This window comes from Puntigrus tetrazona, chromosome 15, assembly GCF_018831695.1.
Source record: "Puntigrus tetrazona isolate hp1 chromosome 15, ASM1883169v1, whole genome shotgun sequence".
Taxonomy (NCBI): domain Eukaryota; kingdom Metazoa; phylum Chordata; class Actinopteri; order Cypriniformes; family Cyprinidae; genus Puntigrus; species Puntigrus tetrazona.
In genome coordinates this window covers 17,586,786-17,604,451 of record NC_056713.1, presented here as the reverse complement: position 1 = coordinate 17,604,451, position 17,666 = coordinate 17,586,786, and the positions used below count along the sequence as shown (strand labels likewise).

The 17,666-nt window shown below is 35.9% G+C and overlaps 1 protein-coding gene across 9 annotated transcripts in view; it reads right to left on the bottom strand.

Annotated features, from left to right (window-relative positions):
* The window catches only part of frya (furry homolog a (Drosophila)), a 50,630-nt gene that overhangs the window by 18,603 nt on the left and 14,361 nt on the right, over nt 1-17,666 (bottom strand). For all 9 annotated transcript variants that reach the window (XM_043258454.1, XM_043258455.1, XM_043258457.1 and 6 more), the window contains exons 8-37: nt 17,201-17,369; nt 16,834-16,926; nt 16,520-16,618; nt 16,329-16,430; nt 16,151-16,254; nt 14,409-14,517; nt 14,056-14,142; nt 13,804-13,975; nt 12,691-12,823; nt 12,446-12,553; nt 11,176-11,431; nt 10,774-10,956; nt 10,594-10,680; nt 10,006-10,265; nt 9,309-9,498; nt 9,076-9,200; nt 8,251-8,308; nt 7,925-8,016; nt 7,646-7,818; nt 6,895-7,055; nt 5,575-5,685; nt 4,914-5,068; nt 3,596-3,695; nt 3,308-3,479; nt 2,701-2,957; nt 2,109-2,255; nt 1,809-1,977; nt 1,586-1,676; nt 1,234-1,316; nt 640-790 (exon numbers count right to left, since the gene is read on the bottom strand). In XM_043258454.1, the coding sequence (XP_043114389.1) occupies nt 640-790; nt 1,234-1,316; nt 1,586-1,676; nt 1,809-1,977; nt 2,109-2,255; nt 2,701-2,957; nt 3,308-3,479; nt 3,596-3,695; nt 4,914-5,068; nt 5,575-5,685; nt 6,895-7,055; nt 7,646-7,818; nt 7,925-8,016; nt 8,251-8,308; nt 9,076-9,200; nt 9,309-9,498; nt 10,006-10,265; nt 10,594-10,680; nt 10,774-10,956; nt 11,176-11,431; nt 12,446-12,553; nt 12,691-12,823; nt 13,804-13,975; nt 14,056-14,142; nt 14,409-14,517; nt 16,151-16,254; nt 16,329-16,430; nt 16,520-16,618; nt 16,834-16,926; nt 17,201-17,369 (4,197 nt within the window). The remainder of the gene's footprint in view (nt 1-639; nt 791-1,233; nt 1,317-1,585; nt 1,677-1,808; nt 1,978-2,108; nt 2,256-2,700; nt 2,958-3,307; nt 3,480-3,595; nt 3,696-4,913; nt 5,069-5,574; nt 5,686-6,894; nt 7,056-7,645; nt 7,819-7,924; nt 8,017-8,250; nt 8,309-9,075; nt 9,201-9,308; nt 9,499-10,005; nt 10,266-10,593; nt 10,681-10,773; nt 10,957-11,175; nt 11,432-12,445; nt 12,554-12,690; nt 12,824-13,803; nt 13,976-14,055; nt 14,143-14,408; nt 14,518-16,150; nt 16,255-16,328; nt 16,431-16,519; nt 16,619-16,833; nt 16,927-17,200; nt 17,370-17,666) is intronic.

Genomic DNA, 17,666 nt, shown 5'->3' with positions numbered 1-17,666 from the left:
GTTATCATAGTTCTTAAGTAGATGTTAAAAAGAACATTGGTAACATGTTATCATGTTTTTTAAGGGGGTCAAAGGGACAATGATGTCAGCACTACAGCTTCTGATCATCTATTTTCCATCTGTCTGATAATTGCAGAGTGATGTGCTTTAAGATTTTAGTATTACATAATCCATAGGATTGATAAGAATCATGTCTTATGATGAGAGATTAAATTTAACGAGTCAAGTGCTCTAAAAGCCAGTATGTAATTCTCTACAAGACATTTAATCTAAATCTGAATAGAAGAATGTTACATAATATAAAGTATAGATTTACTTTTGTAACTTAATGGATGTTTTATTGTAACAATACAAATAAATAATTATATTAAAATTATTGAAACTGTGTTTTATTTTGTAAAAACAAATACAAATGCAATAAATAAATTATATATATATATATATATATATATATATATATATATATATATATATATATATATATATATATATACAGTATATATATATATATATATATATATATATATATATATATATATATATAAATAATTGTATATATGTATAATTGTACATATTTAAATGTATTTTTATATAATAAAATACATTTAAAATTTAATTTAAAAAATCCAGAAGTTTGACCTGTGAAGGGGTCCTCGTGGGGTGACTGTTTCAGGTAGATAGTCAACCAGGGGTGCCCAGCAGCCTCCATTAACTGGCATGGGAAGAGAAAGCGGTTGATTGGTTTCCAGCACGCTCATAAGCCACATGGCATACGGTGGAAGCGGTTCACCTGCAGGCAATGCAAAAAGGTTCAAAACAACACGCCATCTTTGACAGGCATGCCTTTCATCCGTGAAACTTGTAATAAAACTGGAATTTACCCTCAAAGCACGAGTGGTATGTAGACAGACAAACTCCATTACTGCCATACCTCATGTCTAATGCAATCATGCTCAAAAACCATTAAGCTAAAGCTATTTTAAAGCTGAAATGTATTACCTGATCTTGTTATCGGAAATATCATCTCAAATTCAAAAAAGTCTAAACTATTTTACTGCAAGCCGTTGACAATATTTAACATCCTTGGGCCAGGACTGTCTCGACATCCATGGCTAAAAGATTCAGACTTCCAGTTCCAACTATTGAACTTGCTCAGAAGCTCCTCCACTGCATATAGTAAACGTCAATCCTGAACTGTTTTGGCCCTTTGTTGAAGCTATAAACTTGACTCACTTTTTTCCTCATCGTAAGAACCTCCAGAACTGCTGCTATACCGAGACTCCAGGCGGTTATGTGCTCGCAAGATGTTGCTCAGCCTTTGGTGGACAGAAAAAAAGACTTTTGTCAATACATGTATGAAATATAAAAATGCTCTCGATCTAGACAGTTGATCTAAGGATGCTCCGGGGGAAGTGTATGGCTTTGGATAAAGGTGTCTGCTTCGTGAGGAATTATAATGAGTTATGTTTGCAATTCTTAAGGTAAGTGTAACCTCAAGCTGGGATCAAATGTGACTAGGAAAAATTACATTAATAAGAAAGACTGTTAGGGCACATATGTAAATAGCGTGGTTAGTGGCACATACCTGTCATCACACTCCTTTGTGATTGGCGAGTCATCTACCTCAGGGATGTTTTCCTGGCCACACACCAAAGTTTTGCTGCTGGAAGGTGGACCTTTAGAGACATACAGCATTTATCAATATAGCACGTGGCGTGTGATATACATGCAACACCTGAATGCTAACTCAGACATATTGATGTCTTTATGCATATGACATTTTCACACAAATTCTTTAGTATACAAACCTGTAGTGGTGGTGGTAATTTTGCTTGTTGCTGAAAAGCGGTAAAACGGAGGATTGTCACAGTGCACCACTACAGGGTTCACAGGATCCGTCTGTTGTAGTTCATAAAGCAGCTCCTCCATGGTTTGAATGGTGTTGTTGCGACAGAGATATATCACCACCTTCTTAATCTGAGCATAAAAAAAGGGTTAACATAATTTGACAATTTAGCTTTCATTCTTTAACCAAATGACCTGCTTTATCAATAATCTGATCCAATCTGAAACAAAATATAATGAAATTAAATAGATGTAGAACTTACGTGAGGAAGAAGAGAGGTATCGCTGCTGACGCCGCATAAGCTGATGAGGAACTGCATGGTGGTCCGCAGGTTATTAGTCCACCGTTCATTACTGACCAGAGCATTCCAAGCATTTTCCATTTCTGCACCTGGAACATCGTCGCCATACTAACACACACAGAGACATAGGGCTGCACAATTAATCGAATTTCTTATTGCAATTACAATTACGGATGCCACAATTACATAACTGCGGCAATCATTCGTTCAAAATCCACTTATGTTATTCTGTGTGTTCTTGTCTTTCAAAAAATTTTCTTTTGCATTGTTTTATTCCTAGTTGTAGTATAGCATAACTTTTTTTCTTTATAGAAGAAACCAATCAAATGTATAATTCACATTTGAGGCCTAATACTATAGAGAAAAGTTTTCAGTTGTTTATTTGCATCTAAAAATATGGCATTCAGTTGCTTCAAGCAATGGTATAAAGATCATACAATGTAAACTGTGTAAAAATAAATTAGGCTCACTTTATAACAAAGACACAAATTTCTGTGCATTATTGATATCTGTATCGAGTCTAGAAAATACTAACAGCGATTCACAATCATACCTTTGCAGTCATGAACATGAGGTTGTTTAGGACCAGAGAGGAGGCCTGCAGTGAACCCCAGCCTGTGCCTCGAAGCAGGTGAGGTGCTGAGGTGCTGTGAGTGTATCCCTTCCTGTTGTCTCCGGAGCTGCTCGGACTTGGGACAGTGGGGAGCAGGCCTCCATCTACCAGCTCGATGTTACTGAGCCAAGGGAGCAGGTAGGTAAGCATGACCTGACGCCCGTTTGGATGAGTGCTGGGAAACCTCTGACTCACCTCTAGATATGACAGATACAAAAAAATAGAACTTTGTTTATATATAAATTCATAAATATTAATGCACGTTTTGGTAAATTTGATGGTGCAGTGAAAACTTAAAGGGATAGGTCACCTAAAACCTAAATTTTGTCATTAAACGCAAAAGAAGATATTTTGAAGAATGTCAACTATAACATAACAGTTATAGTTGATATATATAAAATGACTAAAGAACAAATATACTAAACCTAAACTAGAAATTAAAAACTAGATAATAAATTAAGTTAATAAAATATTACTAAATACTATAGTAGCATATAAATAATATTAAACTAATCATATCTGTCCATCTCCTTCCTTCTATTTATACCTGAGAAAAGCGGCAGGGTAAGTTCAGGGTACATTCTGGCAAGTTGCTTTGAAAGCTGGGATACAGAGAGACTGTAGAGGGGTGGAAGAGCCCCATGAGTCCCATACAGGATAGCACCACTTTTCTGTTCCACAATCCTCTTAGAATACACAGACAGCTTGGATTCTAGAATCTATTCAACCAGAAAACACACACACACATAAACAGATTAGCACACAAACACGCCATTTAATCCAGTACACTTTCTATTATTGCAACACTTCTTTGGCAGAGAATGTTCTCTCTGACCTGCATTAATTGCATAGCGATCTCGTAGATCTCCCTGTTTGTGTCGGACGCTTTGAAGAGAACAAGGTTCAGCAGAGTCACAATATCACTGGAGTAGTTTCTGTGACAAAGACAAAAGACTTACATGAAATAAGTTACGTATAAGATTGGTTTTGCTAAATATGTGAATGAGAGGCTTCAGTCCAAAGACACTTCCAGTCTTGGCACTATAAACGTAAACAAATTATCATGAGAAAGAAAGCAAGCGAACGCCGCCAAAGCTCTATTGAATAGGATTTTATTTGCTGTGGGAAATCTGGAAAAAGAAGTAGCCTGATGAAACCTTTTGTGTGTGTGTTTGATACATACATTTGATATATATATACATATATATATATATATATATATATATATATATATATATATATATATATATATATATAAAACAATTTTATTAGAGCTCATAACATCAGATCATACTTAACAAAAGTTAGTGTACTGTGTATATTTAAAGAGTTTTTTTTGTTTTAATGTATATATAAATACCCACACATACTGTCACATCCCTGGATGTATTGTCATTCCCCATGTGCTCTGTGTGATTCAGTTTCTGTCTCTTGTTAACTGTATCATTATGTCAAGGTGTGTCTCATAATTATAATAATTCACCTCCCCTATATAAGTTTGTTTATCGTCTGGTATTGTGTACTTCATGTGAATGTTGACCTTGTGTTCACCTGAAGCCGCTGTGGATTTGTTTTTGCATTATCTTCGTCTTAATTGTCTGCTTTGTTGAGCAAAAGTGACACATACAGCACATATTTTGAAAATGTTTACTTGCATTTACATGTTTATATATTGATATTCATAAACCATTATATTGTATATAAAATATTTAATATATATAAATGTAACATTTTTCTTAAATATAAACATGCATGTATGTATGTATACTTAATAAATATAATATGTAAACAAAAACTTTTATTTTGTATGCGATTAATAATGATTGTTTGAGAGCACTAAATTGTATAAATGTTACACTAAAGGTTTAAATTTTTAATTATATATATATATATATATATATATATATATATATATATATATATATATATATATATATAATTTCATTAAATTGAATGATTTATTAAATTAATAAAAAGTAATGTAAACACATTCATAATGTAACAAAATACAAAAGAAGTGTAAAATACAAAAAAAGTGTAAAGTGTAATATTGTACTACTGTTGTACAGTATTATTGCTGAAGTTCATTCACAAACGTAAAAAACTTTTAAACAGTTCACAGTTAACATTAAACTGGTAAATTCCCGGCTTACCTGCTACCACAGACAGTGGCGATGGCTTTGAAGCAACCAGAGGCCAGCTGGCAGGAGCCGGTGTAACATCGGTCCACGGCCCAGTTAAACAGATTCACCTGATCTGGGTTAAGTTCCAGCAGAAGAACCACAACCTCACAGCCTAGCTGATGCACCTGAAGAGGATCGGATCAAAAGATCACGTATGCTACCCATTGATGTGAACGTTGACACAAAACCACTACGGTACAGAAACAAGGTCACAAAAACGTTCATAACAGTATTTCTATTTCAAAAATGCACTCTTCTTTTAAGCTTTCTATTCATCAAACACATTTGAGAAACCTTACTCATCCCTAACTTTTGAATGGTAGTGCCTTGTTCTAACTCCACAAAAAACATTTCAAGGCACAAAGCCAGACTTTCACTTCAAGAACCAACATTTGCAAAACAATGAAAACAAAATATCACTCATTCACAAGCCGAGAAATAGAGAGTTAGAGACTTCTAAGAAAAGTGGCTTATCTTATAAACAGTCCCTGAGCCAATTTACACTGGGTCAAAAGGCACGTTTTGAGAACCGTTTTCAAAGATGGTTGTGTTGGTTTTAGCGCTATCAACACTGAAAGAGTGATTGAGGACGCATGTAGGTCATGTTGTTTCATAGTGTTTGGCTGCATACCCGCAGATCCTGACAGCCAAGGATGTTATCCAGCCACTTATAGAGGTAGCCATCAGGAGAGAGCCCTACGTTGTCGAACACGGGGCCACAACAAAGCACAGTCGACATGGCCTATGAAAGGAAGAAAAAACAACATTCTTTCATGCAAAGCTTTCATGCAAAACTTGGAATTTCCTGTTTTGAGGAAATCATGTCCTATCGTGTCCAACGAAACAAAAAAAAAAAGTATACTTCAAAGAAACAGGGAAGAGGCTCACAGGACTCATATCATGTTCTGGACGTTTGTGTGTTTTAATGACGCCGGGGTCTTGAAATTACACACCTTTTACAAATGCTACAACATTATATATGATCATCTTACAATCTTACACGGCAATACAAGAAGCTACAAGTACACGCGTAAACAATATAGCTTTAGAGGTGGGTGTAATTTTTCCAGAAATCCTAACCTGAACAAACCTGATGTGAGGTTTGCATGTTGTCAGTTTGCACAGAGCTTACATTAGGAGTACAGGGTTCCCGTAGACAAAACAGAGCACACATGCACTGTCATCACAAATGGACTCATTTGTCATGTAGTGGACCCACATTAGTCTTTTTGGCATGTATGTCAACACTGAGGTCTTGCACTGTAAATGACTACATCGCTTCCTGGTCTAAAAGTAGACCTTTGGAGATAAAATTAGTGAAGTATATGTCTGCGTCTGGATTAGCAACACAAACAGTGGTTTAAATTAGAGCCGGTGTAAAACATCAATTCAGGCAATTGCTTTCATATGCAGATTCCAAATAAATACATATGTAAAGATTTAAAAGTTTATTTTAAATGTATTATTTACTGTAATGCTTTACTTTAACTACTTTTTGACATTCTGAAACATTTTGCCACTACTGTTTAAAGTTTGGGGTCAGTAAGATAATATACTGCATGTGTGTACTTTGTATATTTATTATGTATATATAAATAAACACAAATGAAATATATATTTTGAAAATAATTCACTATTCAGCAGGAATGCATTAAATTAATTTAGGAGGTAAAGACTCTTTCACCAAATCATGTGACCGTATTGTTTTACTGAATCAAATAAATAGGTTTTTATTGTATTTTGATATTCAAATAGATTACAGTTATTTACAAATGCAACATTATTTTACAATTTAACATTTTTACCGTATTTTGATCAAATAAATAGGCTCCATCCCCAAACTTCTAAAAACAGTATGTGTTATGAAAAATATACATCTTTTTATATATCTAAAGCATTGATATATAATGACATATAAAATTAGATATTATATAAATATAGTCTGTACTACCTTAAGAGCACAATACTGATATCGAGTAATCTGATGGTTCCGGTCACTATAGCGATCAAGGGGCGTGAACATGATACTGAAGGGTCCAGCCCATTGGCTGAAAAGGATGAAGAGATGGTGCCGAAGGCTTTGCTGAGGGAAGAGGAAACGCCGATGATGCACTATGAAACAAAAAGAAACAAGGAGATATTTTATTAGATTAAAAAAATATATATATATATATATATATATATAAAAACATAAAACCCCTTCATGAAAAATTATTTTGTGATAGTAGCTTAACAATTTATAAACAATTTAAAAACCTTATGCTTTAAGTTTGGTTTTCCAATAAGAAAGAACAGGCAAAATGACTGGCCACTGTGTGACTCATCATTTGCCCATGAAGTGGCTCTTGATCTAATCTACAGCTATTTTAGGCAGCGTCTCCATTGGGTAGTCTAAATCAAGACTGACGTCAGGAGTCCTGTGACTGAATACACTGTAACCTAGCAATGGATTCCATTTCCTAAACAAAGAAAATGTGGATCACTTCCCAGAGCGAGATATAACTTTATGACCATCACATATGATGTCATTATTTAACATGAGGAATAAATATTTAAAGTAGAAAAAACTACATTATGACAATTTATGAATTTAATGTGTTGTGCACAAACAAGAATGTGTATGAAGAATTTAAATGGGCTACATTTTGATTATGTGTTGACATGAATTGTATACTGAGGTTGTGAGATGTCTTCCTCTTCACCTGGGACACACTGTATGAGGTTGGCCACCATGGCGCTGAAGTGAGCTCGGATGTCTTTGAGAATCTCCATGTCTTTGTCATTCTCAGCTTCCAGAAGCATCCGGGTCAGGTCCACATACTCAAGAAAGAGAGCGCCCAGGGCCAGAGTATCACGTTCCAGAGCTCCATTAGTGCTGAGAGACAGAGAGACAGGGATCATTTCATGTTTTCTAGCCTTCAAAATGAGACACAATGGAGGAGTCCAAAGAACGGGATACATAATAATAACATCATTCTCACCTGTCACTGATGACACCGGCATCCGCCAGCAGCTCAAAGATCCTGAGAAGCTGGAGTCTCAGCAGATCTCTTCTCTCTCTCCGTTTTTTATTCTAGAGGACACATTAATGAGAAAAATTACTATAAGAACTTAAAATATTTTTACAAATCTGTCATTTTAAGGTGTTAGTACGAACCCTGTACTGTATTACTATATTTTTTTATCCGCGCAAGTTAAGTCATGTGTGCATTGCTTTAGCGGCCATTTAGAAGTTATGGCACATACCAGCTGATCTTATTGAACAATCAAACAAAAAAAGTATAAATATATGTATACTGTAACTGACCTCAGGTCTTCTTTCCAAAGCTTCCTTCATCAAAGGATGCAGTTCCTCAACAAGCTCTCTGTTCGAGACAAAACAAATATAAAATCAATAATGCTAAAGAAGAATCAATACTGCGCTGCCAAGGTTTATATAGCAGTAATTGCTCTTTTCCCATAAATACTTTTTAGGATTCCAAGAACTGAAACAAGCAGACATAACTAATGTAATATGACATATGATCACTGCTTTGGAAAAATGGTTGTCGAGATTTTGAAATGGTGTCAGAAGGCCAAGTGAAAACACACACACACACACACACAAACACCATGTTTCCATGTTTTATGGGGACATACCATAGGTGTAATAGTTTTGATACTGTACAGACTGCATGTATTATTGTCCTACACCAACCCTACACCTAAACCTACCTATATATATATATATATATATATATATATATATATATATATATATACAGTAAACTGAACATTGTTCCATGACTGGCATTTTAATTTTAACTGGCTCTTACCTGGCCATTTATGGTGTCATAAATATAAGCATACAGTGTTTGTGCATCGACTTATCAAAGGAATTCAAAAACCCTGACAAGTGAAAAACAGAGGTATGCCTAGAATGTGAACATCAGATGTTGCTCACATCCTACCTGAACTTACATGACACATAGAAAAGTAATAAAACACGCTATGTTGTGATGTGTGATAATCAAAAATGAGTGTATTTTCTACTATTAGTATGTAGCATCTTGTAGGAATCTGACCCACCTAAATGTTTACATCAGTCACATCATTAGAGATCTTAAACATTCATATATTTGCTACATAATACCTGAAAACGAGTGAGTTTGTGCGGCCAAATCCGAGCACCAAAGACTCTGTGATTTCAATGCTTTCTGAACGCATCAGAGGGACCAACTGCTTCAGAAGCCAGGCCACAGAAGGGGTGCCGAGGATCTAAAGAATAAGATGGCGATCAATGATTTCATCAAGTCAGTGAATGATAGAGTGGGGCGTATGACTGTAGACATGACTGGTGCGTGATGCATAAAAAGCCCCACCCACCTTGTTGTCATAGCTGCTGTTGCTGTCTGTACTGGGAGTGATGATCTCAGGGGTGGAAGCTCGAAGATGACCCGGGCTCATGATGCTGGGTTTGGCCACACCAAAACACAGAATCAGATAGTTTCTCCAGAGAGAAAGGTAGGTGTCGGCAGAACCAGCCGAGCTTGTCTTCTTGGCGTTAATAGGGTTGCTAAAAGTTGAAAACATTTGAATGAACTGACTGATGTAAAGTGAAAAATAAGCAAATCAAACAATGTCTTTTCTGTCACTTCTGGTCAATTTAATGCATTTTATAAACATTTGATTGATTAATTAATATCATATTTTATTTTATTTTATTTTATACTGTATATAAAAAGAAGAGTAACCTAAATAGGACTGTACAGAGTCTGCTATCAGAAGCAGAACCACTTGCAGCAAGTGCAGCATCATAGTAAAAAGTGGCTATGGGAAGCCATTAAGAGCTTAAATTTAAAGATAGAGATCAAGTAAATGCCTAACAAGCTCCTCCTGCACTTTAAGGTTAAAGCCTGGTCAATTAGATGTAAATGCTTACATAACCTATCAGGCCGCTGCATTAATTAGAGCAACAATGCAGACAAATCAAATCACTGACCACTCAATGATACATATAGATGTAGGAGAAAGTTTGAAAGGTCAGAAAACCCTTACAGTAAATATTTTATCGATCCCTCACCTGGGCTCAAGTAAAGGCATGAGGAGCTGCAGGCGGGTAAAGGCGTAGGGCCAGGCGTAGCTGAGTGCTGTGGGGCAGTGCTTGGGCAGGTACTCCTGTCTCAGAAGGCTGAAGAGGCACAGAGCCCAGGGTTCCTTCAGAGACTGTGCCAAGATCCACACACGAGACGGGCTACGGACGTCATAGTGGCTGCCGACCAGAGATCCATTCCACTCCACCAGCCACTGCAGATCTGCATGCTGCCCAGCGGGGAGGGACGCCTGCAGAGGGAAAGAGATCATAGTGGCCACTTATAGAGAACTCAACAGCGAAATGAATGAAAACTGGTCGAAGTAACCAGTTTTTTAAAGAATTCTGGAGCATTACACAAAAAACTAAATGTATCTATGCTCTTTAATGTACCAATTTAGTATTGCCATCCAGTATCTGTGTGATTTAGAAATTATTGTTTATGTAAGTCATCACTTAATACACTCAGGGAAGTAAAACAGGCTTTCTTATAAACTCAGAACAGAAGACACTTTGTAGAAGTCCAACGAGACTCACATGTGAGCGAAACCACAAAGGACCGAACAGAGAGGCACTCACCGAGTCAGCCACTGCCACGTGGGCAAAGCTCTCGAGCACCACTGGGCTCAGCTGGTCCAGTACATCTAACATGGGCCTTTCATCTTCCTGTGCAGAAAAAATACCATGTTCCACCATAAATGAGTGGATGTATACATAAAAGCCAGAATCTGATCAAGTCAGGCTCCAAGCGGCCCTTACCTCAGTCTGCCCGATAGTGAGAAAGATTTGGCGGACCTCTCGAAGGATGGACACAGCTACTTTTCGCGTAGCTGTCTGGCAGGAGCACAGCAGCACTAAAGCAAGACCCTCAACAGCATGCAGGACTGTGGAGTGAGGCGCCCGTTCAGCAGGCAGCCTGGAGCTAGAGCTACTCTGTAACAACTAAAGAGCACAAACACATATTATATATATATATATATATATATATATATATATATATATATATATATATATATATATATATATATATAATATTATATTATGTTAACGTTTTTGTTACTTTTTATTTTATATTATACATTTTATATAATTTTTCATTTGCTTTCCAGAAGAAACGTCTCGGACATTAGAGATCTTATGAAGTTTTTTCTTGCCACTTACTTCAGTGGAGCAGATCTTTGATGTGTCGAGGGTCTTGCTGGTGCTCAGAAGGGCTAGTTTCCACTGTGTAAGCAACTGAAGCAGAAGTTTAAGTGAGGAGTCCAGCAGGGTTTGGTGTGTGTCCTGAACCTCTCGGAGCAGGAAGCTGCAGTAACCCAAAAGCACTTCCTCTCTCCAATCTGAGAAATCCACCAGCAGACTCTGCAGGGAATTCTGGGCTATCAGGCGCAGTTCATCATCCATATGGATGGTTAACCTGCCAGTTAAAAGACAGAAAAAAAAAAAAATATTTGTCAAAGATGAAAAAAGGTTTATACACAATCATTCTTGTCAAGAATCATTAGATAATATTAAAAGGCACTATGCAGCCCCTCAAAAAATGAACTGTAATTTTTGTTTTTTTTTACCAATCTTTGTCACTATCCTTCAAATCACTAGGTTATATCTACTGAGAGAAAAGTGTTTATTTATTTTAAAATATAATAAAATGTAGTATGATCAATTATTCTTTCATATATTTTAAAAAGGAGAAGCCAATTTGTTATGCTGAATGATGGTGGAACATTATTTCATACATATTTTCATTTAATTTTATTATAAAAAAATATACCTGCATTTAATGTTTTCTATCTACATAAAAGCATTATTTTAGTACCACTAATATTATTTTAAATATTATATTTATTTTGCTTATGGTTTTTATAGAATTACATAATTTTTTGGCATTTTAATACATTTTTTCAAATATGTCTATATCGTCTATATGTCTATAATTTTTTATTTCAGTTTTAGTTTTAGTTATTTTTGTAGTTCAAGTTAAAAGAAAATGCCTTGACAACTACTTTTATTTCAATTTCATGATTGTTTTATTTAAAGAAGCAAAAAACGTTGTTTAATGGTTTTAGTGTTCCTAAAATATTTCTATAAGTATCAAAATAGTATCATGCACCAATCTTCATGAATAATCTGCCTACTTTCCAAGATGTTCCATAACAAAGCAGAACTTCCTCCAGCTCCCTTAAAGGAAGTTCACAGACGGATCAACTTTACTCTGAACTAGCTGGCTGACCTAATGGCTTGAACAAGAAGAATTAAGTCTGATTAGACCAGCCCTGACTCAGATTGCACAGGGACATCCTATTCGAGCTCTGGGGTTGGGAGGGATCATGTTACTGAAGCTTTCAGGAAACCTGACCATCGGGCAATTCGTTGAAGCAAATGCATCCTGCTTACACGCTCATTCATGCAATGAACATATATACACACTTACCGTGCCAAAAGGTCTATGAGCTCTGACTTGGACATGCCATCGGGAATGATGCGTGGAATGGCGGCCATGCATGTCCTAAAGAGGTCAATCTTGGGTTTCCTCTCGCCCCTGTCAGTATAGAGAGAGGTCACATAAGCTCAAACAGTACACTGAGAAGCTCAAGCTTAGTTGGAATTTGGGTTGATGGGTCAGGCAGGTGCGTGGAGAGTATCAGATACAGAGACATGTGTGTGTTTGTGACATACGTAATCATATCCTCAGGTTCCTTATTCAGCATCTGCGCATTACTCAGCATCATGCAGCGGCCAACCTCTTTATCCAAGTGTCTGAGGATGTTGTCTAAAGCTTTCCTCACTTGGGGGTAATAGAGGGACATTCCTGATGGTTGAAACAATGCAAAACGTAAAAGACTGGCATGTTCATGGGAAATATGATCAAGAAGATAATTAACCTTCTTGATGTTAAAGGTCAAACATTGCATTTCTCTAATTTTGTTTTCGCCCATGTTAACCCAGAAAGGATTTTCTTTCTCCCAAAATTCTAGTAATTGTATTATACTAAAACTTACTTACTTTGCTCACACATAACTTTTTTTGGATACTTTTTTTGGTGATTTTTTCACCAGATTTTTTTCCAGTGAAAAATTACCAGTCTACAAAAAACTTCTTGAAATTTTTTGCTATGCTATTTTATTATATAAAAAAAGGTTAACGGATTATTTTATTTATTGTTAACAGTAAAAAACAATAAAAATAATAATAAAAATAATAAAAATAAATACATAAAAAAAGTCTTTGGAAAATTTTAAAACTTTTGCCAAAAATGATCCACAAATAAACAACTAAGCAGAAATCGCAAAAAAATGTGTTATATAATTTAAATTAAATGACTGAAAAAATTAAATAGTTTTCAAATCTTTCTTGCATTAATATTATTCATATACCATAAAAATTTTTGGTCACAAGGTAGGTTAAGGAGAAATTAGTTATAGATGTGATTACATATAAATAAAAGTACAATGCCAACACATGTACGTACACAAAAAAGTGCATTGTACCAAATGATTAAATTAAATGTAAGTATATAGTAGTTAAGGCCACCTTATATAAAGTGGGATTAAACATTTTTTTGAGTTCTGAATAATAAATATATTGTTTTAAAAAATTTTGGCAACATGTTTTCCTTGAGAAGTTTGCTAAATGTATTTAAAAAACAATATTTATTTACATTATTATTCAGTGCAAAAAACAACAACACTCACCTAAACAGTGTTTATTTACATTTTATTATGTATTTATATTGTCATTATTTATATTTAGATTTTATAGAAACTATTTCTACACAACAGATGAACTCACCTATGACTTTGGCCTCATCTTCAGTCAGAGGCTTGCTCAGGAATGTCTTTTTGACTCGTAGTGTGTTTCCAGAAGGGAGCGTCGCCCCTGTGTTTGGCATCGGAGGATCACCGTCTTTCTGCTGCAGCTTGTCAGCAATAACCAGGAATGCTCTGAGACCAATATTCATTCTCTACAGAACAAGAAATCAAGATATGAGTGCCATAACACTGAGATAAACCTACTGCATTCTGTAATTTGACAATACTTTACCTCTGGATTAAGACTAAAGGCTTTTGCAGGTTTCCCAACACACAGCAGGTCAAAAATGACTTCTTTCATTGCGAAATCAAGTCTTTCCTGTAAAATAAAAGAAGAATGAGGAAATGCAAAGATGCAGTATGCAAAATGTAAATATTTTAGCACATGCTGTATCAGGAACACTAAATATATGCCCTCCTGCAAAATAACGACGGGAATCTAGCTGTCACTGCACATTTGTTTCGCCAACAACTCTAAATCCTTGCTCTGTTTTCACAACAAACGAGAATTAGGTCTTCTACCGTGGTTTAAAAGCAGATTATTATTGAGGTTTTAGCTTTAGATCTGTCTGATATTTAACTTACCTGTGCAATAAACTGGATAATCTTGACAAATATATTGAGAGGCATGTCTTTAGGTACAACGCTGCGGGATCCTTTAGGGAACAGGGTGGTCACAATAGAGTTGAGGCGGCTGTTGGGACAAAATCACAGTGTTTACCGATGATAAGTATAGAATTTGGCATGTACATATACAAAAAGAAGGTCAGAGCACAGCGACACAGATAGCTTGTTATAATTTGTGTTGCATTACAGTGGCAGACCTGAGCCCGGCTTATTTGTGAAATTTATTTTTAAGTGAGGTAGGGCCTCTTTGGGCTTATTCATAGTGGTTACAAACTAAGTCACAGTTTGGTATGTGGCATGCAGAGCCAAGTTTTCTGATATTTATGACTTGCTATAATGCAATACATCTCTTTAAATACATTGCAAGAACTGCTAGCTGACCCAACACCAGTTTTCCTGCCTAATTTGAGCATTTTATGATCTTTGTGGTTCCAGAACTAACCTCCCCTCCCAAGCTTTAGATATTTAATATGCCTTCTTAAATAAGTTTGGTGAGTTAATTTAATGTTTTTGAAAGAAGTCTCTTATGCTCAACAAGACTGCAGTTACTTGATCAAAAATACAGTAAATTAGTCATATTGTGAAATTGTTTGGATGCGATTAATCACAATTAACCGTTTGACAGCACTATAAATATTTCATTTATACAATCCTTTTAAAATCATTTTAATATTTTAAAACGCTTTTTCCTTATTATCAATGTTGGGAACAGCTGCGCTGATTGAATATTCATTAAAAAATTAATTGTGAAATTACGAAAGTCGTTGCCTTCCCTTTAACCTGTTTAATTCATCCTTGCTGAAATAAACATCAAACTGAAGAAACTGATGTCTGTTTATGGAATCAAACTATTTATATTACATATTTAAACAAACTGCCAAAGGTTTAAATATTTAGGATAAAACAAAACCTAAATAAAAATGTAAAAATACATTATATTACTTTTTAGGTCGCATATTATATAAAATCTGTTCTGTTCCATAGATCAAACAGTTTCTAAAATGTATTCAGTGTTCACTTTGTAGTACAGTGTGCTATTAAGAAAGCTCATAGTTTAAAAACTATCACCGCAACTTCCCCTTCTGGTGTTGAAATCCTCTAAGTACATGTACACCCTTTCCCAAACAACGTCAACCATTTATTACATTAATTCCGATCGATCTAGTATGGATTAGCTGCATAAGACACCTACACTTGTTAAATTCTCTAGCCCTGAAGATCAAATATGGGTGTGTATATGGTTTCGTTTGCCAAGCTTTCGATTCCCAGCGGACAATCTTGGCGTTCCAACACCCATCACCCATGACCACCAGCCTCCTTTCTGCCTTTCTCCTTTCTCCACCCATTTCTGGCAGCACTGTCAGTAATTACCCCTCCGCCTGAGGCACGATGTCTGTAATGGATTGCTTGTTTACTCGCTGCCACTGAGAAGGGCTGAGGGGTGCGGTCACACCCCGGGTTCATTGGACTGACGGTCATGGGAGGGGTAGGGTACAGAATTGTTTTGATTTTAGTTTTTTTTTCAGCCCTTTAGAACTCCACCAAGAAAGCCGGCATTCACAAGATTGACCATATTATGTAAAATCAGTGTACTGCGAGCCTACCCACAGCTTGTCTCTAGGGGTCTCATATGGCCGTTTTAGTTGTGGTTTTAAATACATGGTTCAATACGAGTAGCAGCAGACCACGGATGTGCTTACCCCTGCGTCGCAGTGTTGCTCTCGCATTTGATGCGAATCATGTAGACCCACAGAAGTCGATAGAGAGACTCTAGTGCTACCCGTGCCATTTTAGGGTCCTTGCTCTGTAATGATGAAGTTCGTGTAGTGAGAAAACCAGTTGCCACATTTGAGTTGAATAAAGGAATGAACTACATACCTTCAGATTGGAGAGGCAGTTGTTGAGGAAGACATGCCATCTGTTGAGGAAGAATTGCTTTTGGCTGACACACAGCAGACATGTCACTAGTGGGTACAGAGCCTGAAAAACATAGAGAATGGGACATACTATAGCTTCCAAAGTGCCATATAACCATATGAAACACTATATTTTATGAAATTCAGACTAACCAGAGAATGCTTCTTTCTTGTTGAAAGGTCCAAGGTGTTATCATACAAGCTCTCCACAAAGTTTCTTAGACAAGGAACATTCACCTCATTCTTGACAGCCTATTAAATGATAATAAAGATCAAAGCATTTGTAGATGTTTCTACTAAAGTAAGTATTAAAAAGGTGATGTATGGCTGTATAAGTTATTAAAACAATTACTGGACCAACAGGTCATTTACAATGATGTGTGAGTGGTTTGTAATGTTCAAAAGACTTGTAAATAACATCAATTTTGCATGTGTTGACAAAATTGACTTTATAACATTTCTCTAACCGCTGCTACAGGAACTAGAATTTCCACAAAGAGTCCAGCCAAAGCATGTTTGATGTCTTTGTCCTTCACTTCCAGGAAATACTGCGCACACTCCTGTAACAGAAAGGAGCAAAGCATTGAGAAAAACTGTTAGCCTTGACATTCTTGAGAGCTAATATCAGTGAGCTTATCACTATAGCCTTATTGAAGTCTCTATATTCTGTTGAAATGTATTTAAAATAAATGTAATAAATTAAACATTACATAAATGAACAAAATGAATAAATAAAAAGGCTACCAAAGTATTATGGTTGGTATAAGGAAGATTATATAAATGACTTTATATTATATACATTTTATACACTTTATATAGACTATATACATTTACCTGCATGAACTGAAAGGAGGCTTCAAACTCCTCTACAGGATACATTTTCACTCGGAAGAACTTCACACCCATAATGAGGCTGATAGTGCTTTGGACCACATATGGGCTCTGCTCCTTCTGACGGAGCTCCTTTAGCTCACTCGTGAACCTCTTTTTAACAGCAGGAAATCTACAAAAAAAAAATTGTGGGCAAGGGTTTTATTCTTCACAAGCACTTACAAAGAGAAATTAAGTCAATTATATGTTAGATGAAATATAAGTTCGAAAAAAAAAAAGAAAAAATTCAATTTCTATGTTTCCATTAAGATAAAATAACATAAAAACAACATAGCACTGGTGCCACTGTCACAAGTCAGACCCTGATTTGTCAAAAAAGACAACAAGAGGCCTGGTAACATCTCTTGAGCAATCAAACACCAGCAGACAAACATTTTCCCAAAACATTTCACCCAGGAAAATAAAAGAC